The sequence below is a fragment of the Dipodomys ordii genome, unplaced genomic scaffold (assembly GCF_000151885.1).
Source record: "Dipodomys ordii isolate 6190 unplaced genomic scaffold, Dord_2.0 Scaffold88, whole genome shotgun sequence".
NCBI classification, from domain to species: Eukaryota; Metazoa; Chordata; class Mammalia; order Rodentia; family Heteromyidae; genus Dipodomys; species Dipodomys ordii.
In genome coordinates, this window is record NW_012267304.1 from 2,549,352 (window position 1) to 2,555,379 (window position 6,028).

At 35.8% G+C, this 6,028-nt stretch overlaps 1 protein-coding gene across 4 annotated transcripts in view; it reads right to left on the minus strand.

Moving 5' to 3' along the window:
• Positions 1–6,028, minus strand: part of Rbm41 (RNA binding motif protein 41) — a 52,730-nt gene that overhangs the window by 13,179 nt on the left and 33,523 nt on the right. For all 4 annotated transcript variants that reach the window (XM_013025825.1, XM_013025828.1, XM_013025827.1 and 1 more), the window contains one exon: positions 772–1,175. In XM_013025825.1, the coding sequence (XP_012881279.1) occupies positions 772–1,175 (404 nt within the window). The remainder of the gene's footprint in view (positions 1–771; positions 1,176–6,028) is intronic.

The window sequence follows — 6,028 nt, forward strand, 5'->3', positions numbered from 1 at the left end:
CCCAGGCCCAGAGTTCAGGCCCCACGACTGGACCCCAAAAAAAAAAAAACCAAAAAACTTCATGGACAGTCAGAAATTGGCATTATTATTTGGTTTAGCTTTTTAAGGTAGACAGAATAAAATAATGTTCTAGAAGTTTGGGCTCTCTCTTTGGGCAACATGGCAATGAAATGTATTCCATTCCAGATGTAATATATATCACAAATATAAAATAATGATTTGGCCAATAAAACAAGGGTAATCTACATTACTTGGTCATACATTTGACAATTTCTCAAATTTTGGAGGACCTGTGTTCTCAATGTACTGCTTTGCTAATAGCAACTTAAGTCCCATTGTATGAAAGCAAGATGCACCATGAAGATAAAACTCACATGGTAACTAATAATTCTTCTCATACCAGGTGGTCTATTATTTATTGACTAATTATAGAGCCCACACAGCTACCAGCTGTGGTGGGACATGGCTACTACTTGATTATTTTTAGCCCTGGAAATTGGAGGTTGCCTTTTCTTCAGTTTGGGATTACAAGCAGTCTTATCAAGATTTTTTTTAAAATTTGGAGCATGTCATATGACCCTAAGAAAAGCACAAAGAAGATTGCCAGAAATACTACTTATACAGTATGCAGAGAACAAGTAGTTAAAAGTCAAGGACAAACAGAATCACTGTGCCTATATATAATCAAAAGCTATTTTAAAAGTATTACTTTAGTTAGATATAAATAAAAGTGAAAACAACCCATGTTGTTTTTCTTGGTTTGGCCTATACCTTGTTCGGTTCCCCTGGATTATATGAAGAAAACATAGGAATGTTTCGGATCTCTTCCTCGGACAAACGATTTCTCTGGATTTCATCTTCTGGGACAAATTCTATTGGCTCTGTCAGCTTCTTAGGCCCAGTCCAACACTGCTCAGGTGAAAAATCATTAACTTTTGCCACATGGAGACTGGGACCTTTACCCTGTGCTGCCTGATTCCCCTCGTCCTGGAGTAATGATGAGTTCTCAGCTGTGTCACTATCACTCACTGATGTAGCTGAGACCAGTGAGTGGGAAGCAAGGGGTTCACCTCTCATAAGTTGGAACTCTTCAAGATGTTTTTTCATTATCACCTCTTGGTAAAAATTTTCCAGGTTGTTTATGGAATCACCTCTGTTCTTCTTTTGGGATTCATCTGGATCAAGACAAAAAGATAGGAAAGTTCTACAAATGTACCAGTACAAACATTTACAAATTATTAAAATTAGGTCCTGGATTTCAGATAGAGAAATTCTACTGGGACAAATGGCAATAAAATACATGGATAGCACGTATAACAATGCATCTCTAACAAGGCCAGGATGATGGCAATAATTAAGGCATCTAGGATTTTCAGGACCATGTACCTCTACTTGATAAGAACATATGAAAAATATAACTAGTAGGACATTATCAAACTTTAGCAAATTACAATTTCCTTACTGTCATCTAATACCAAGTCCATATTTAAACTGCCTTATTTCAAATATTTTTTTACACTTGGCTAGTTAATTCAAGATCAAAATGAGTTTTCAACTGTTACAATTCTTTTTTTTTGGGAGGGGGGGGTCCGGTCCTGGGGCCTGAACTCTGGGCCTGGGAGCTGTCCCTCAGCTCTTCAGCTCAAGGCTAGCACTCTACCACTTGAGCCACAGTGCCACTTCCAGCTTTTTTTTATGTGGTGTTGAGGAATCGAACCCAGGGTCTCAGGCATGCAAGGCAAGTGCTCTACCACTGAGCCACCTTCCCAGCCCAGCTGTTACAATTCTTAATTCTTTTATTCTAAAATGGTGCCCTTTCCTTCTTCTTTAGCTTGTTTTCTCCTCCACCTAATTTCATTGGGAAACCATATATGGTCTATGAACAAATATATAATAATTTTCTGATTATGTTAATTTATTCAATCCCTTCTACTTCCCAGCAGCTAACTCCAAATATATGTTATCTAATAAAAATGTGTTTAAATATTGTGTGTATGTATGTCAGTACTGGAGTATAAATTTAGTGCCTCATGCATGCGTTGGGCTTTTTTGCTCAAAGCTAGTGCTCCAGTTTTTGCTGGCTAATTGGACTTTTCTGCTTGGGCTGACTTCAAACCACAACCCTCCAGGGCTTAGCTTCCTGAGTAGGCAGTATTACAGGTGTAAGCCACCAGCATCTGGCGAACTTAGATTTTTAATATCAATTTATCAAGTCAAACTAAGCACATTTTGAAGCTCAGTAGCCATGTCTGGCTAGTAAAACTGTACTAGAACTGATAAAGACTGTATAATTATAGAAAATGTATTGAACAGTGTTGATTATACGTTTTTAGGAAATATATGTCATCCTATTTAATATCATAAGGTACCCATTTGATGCTCAAAATTTTTAGTGATGTTGCAATGAATCTGTGCTGTGGTGTTGGTTTCATCCCCTCCAATATTAAGTTCTCTCATTCACATTTCACCTAATGGGCTTCACATTAATTGATAAATACTGCCTAAAGTGATTAATGTATTAAGAGCTACAAAATGGGGCTTTCTTAATTATTTCAATTTTTTCTCAAAATTTTTATTAGCATCAGTTAGTTATACAAGGGGGTTCCATTTTGACATGTCTATATATGCATACAATGTACCTACTATTTCTTTTATATTTGTTATCTGGCATTTTATAGTGAACTTACTGTCATGTCATCAACATTTAGCTTCCCTATAGTTCATACAGGAATAGAAAGATAAATGTTTGATTCTTTCCCATCTTAATTATGACACTACTGAGTTGTATCTTAGAAATGTTTAATAGTGATTAATGGTTATTTTTAGTATAATTATGAAGTCATAAATTTTAATATACTGTTATTTTACGTGTTTTAATAAAACATAGTTATTCTCCACCCTCCTTGGCAGTACTAAGGATCGAACTCAGGATTTCATGCTTTTGAGGCAGACACACTACAACTTGAGCCATGCATCTAGCCCCTCTCTGCATTGATTATTTTCAAGGCAGGGTCTTGCTTTATGCTCAGCTGGCTTGGAACACAGTCCTCCTACTTGTGTTTCCTCCTGTTGCTGGGGATGATGGGTTCATGATGATATCTGGGATAACAGGTGCCTACTACTTCATTTAGCCATTGGTTGAAATGGAGTTTTCCAAATTTTTATGCCCAGGTTGACCTTGCACTCAATTTCTGCCTCTTAAGTAGCTAGGATTACTAGGTGGCATGATGACCCATCATGCTTGGCTGATTTTTTCCCCCTAGTGGTGAACTTACCCCACTTAGGAGTCCCTTCCAGTAAGTTCTTTAATTGTTAATTGATTTTTCTGGGACAGAAAGACAAACCAAGTTTATATTACACATTTTCTAACTTGAACCTGGAAGATTTCTCCAAGGATCCTTGAATTCCTTTTAAAGAGATGTGGCACTTAGAAATCACTGTGTTGTTAGATGTATTCACTGCTGTTGAACTGTCGTTGCTTACAGAGTAAAAAGCTACAACCTTTGGTAGCAGAAAAATACACCTTGTATTCACATTACTATTTGTAATTCACTTTAATATAACTGGGATTTTACTTAAATTTCTTGATTTTTGATTTCTCTTTTCCTTTATACTTAAGTTATCAGATTTGTTTTTCTTTTTTTCCCCACAGTGCTGGAAATTAAACCCAGGACCATATGCATCCTATGCAATCTTCACCAGTCTATATATTCCTAGCCACTAGTATGCTAATATTATCAAAATAACTCACTAGCTTCTTCCTAAAATATACTTACATGACTTTAGAAGTTCAAAACAATATTATATGACTATCAATGTTAAAACTAATGAATACACAGTTTTATATTTCCTTCAGTTACCTTGCCCTGTGAATATGCTTAATTTAGAATATAAAAATATTACTTTAAAATCACTAAAACATTTTCTCTGTTTAGTCATGGTACCAATTTTATTTATTATAAGGTTTATTGGTTCCTGGTTGTTTCTGAAATTTATTTCTCCTCCCCTTTCTCTGTCCCCTTTATTCTATTCCTGTCCTCCCCTATAAGTAAATAAATTATGGTTCTGTTGCTTCTTTGCTGAAAATATAAACAAACAGGCTCCCACACCCCCATATACACATATACAAGTCATTAGTTATATCTGTCTGCTATATAAAAGGAATTCACTATAAACACTGTTTTGCAAATTACTTTTTAGGACTAAGCAATATATTCTACCAGGTAACTCTATTAATGTGTAAAAATCTTCCTTTTTAAAATTGCAAATTACTCCATTGTATACAATAGCTTATTCAAGTACTCATAAACACTGGTCTTATAATTCAGTCTTATGCTGTTATGAGTAATACCTTGAAAAATAGTTTTGTATATATGGAATTCGCTATTTTTTTCAGAATATCTTTGAAATAGATGCTATGAAGTGAAGTCTTGAGATAAAGAATGAATGTGTGTAATTATATATATTATTAAATTTCACTCTGTATGACTTTTACTATTCTGTTACTTCCACCAGCAAGGCATAAGAATATTTAGAGAAGTGTTTAAGGTACAAAAGTGCTAACTCTTAAGGAAAAGATTGGTAAATTCAACTGTAATAAAATTAGAAGCCTCTTTATCAAAAATTTCATAAAGAGATGGAAAAGCAAAGCCCCAGAATAAGAAAAGATATTTGCTATAGAGAACCACTCCATCATTTGAAACCACTAGAAAAAATGAGCACGGGATTGAAGAGATATACTACAAAAGATGAAACACACATAGCTCATAAATATATGCAAAAGATCTCAACTACATTAGAATTTGGGGAGATGAAAGTTAAGAAGGAAATGAGATACATAAAGAAATCTGACATTGAAAAAAATAATGCAAATATGTATTAGTGAGGTTGGAAAAAAACTAGAACTGGATGAATCTACACACACACATACACACACACACACACACTTCAAAAATCTTATTATATGAGATAGATACATTTCCTGAGATATAGCAATAAACAAATACCCTGGGAACTACTACACAAGATAGCACCTACAATCCTCCAGTGTTTTCTCCCCAGACACACTAAATTGAAGTTATACAAGCACACAAGCTGAAGAAATCAGGTGAGCAACTTATAAGTCTATAACAAAATGAAAAATAAAAACACATTGAAGGTAAGAATGAAAGAGATTGGAGTAATGTGAGAAACAGCTTAAGAAACCAAGGAATGCCTGTGGTTTCTAGAAGCTGCACAAAGCCTGCCTAGAGTTAGGTACCAGTGGCTCACGACAGTAGCTCATCCTAGCTACTCGGGGGTGCATATGGGGAGAAGTGTGGTTCCAGGCCAGATGGGTAAAAAAAGTTCCTGAGATTTCCATCTCAACAAAAATAGCTGGGTATGGTGGCATGTCTGTCATGTCAACTATATGGCAAGCATAAATAGGGGATTGTGATCCAGGCCAATTTGGGCAAAAAAAAATCTATGTCAAATAAGCTGAGCAAAAAGGGATGGAAGCTTGGCACAAGCAGTAAAGTTTCTAACTTACAGATATGAAGCCCTGAGTTCAAACCAAAGTACTGACAAAAACAAAAAACAAAAAAAAAACTCCAATGAAATGAAAAACAAAACTAGCTGGAAGCTTGTCTCATGCCTGTAATCCTAGCTACTCAAGTCAGCCTGGGCAGGAAAGTCTGTGAGACTTGTCTCCAATTAGCCACCAGAAGCATGGAAGTGGAACTGTGGCTCAAGTGGTAGAGTTGCAGTCTTGACCAAAAAAGCTCAGGGACAGCACCCAGGCCCTGAATTCAAACTCCATGAATAAAGAAAAAAAAAAAAAAACCCCAAGCCCATCTAGAGTCTCTAGAAGGAATCAGCCTACTGATACCTTGACTTTTGAACGTCTGATTCCGGGACTATAAGAGAAGAAATGAGTGCTTAAGTCACCAAATTTATGGTAATCAGTTAAAGCACAGGAAAACAATATACTGCCCAAAAATAGAGCTATGCACTATTTCCATTCAGCATGGTAATCAGGGTTCTGGAA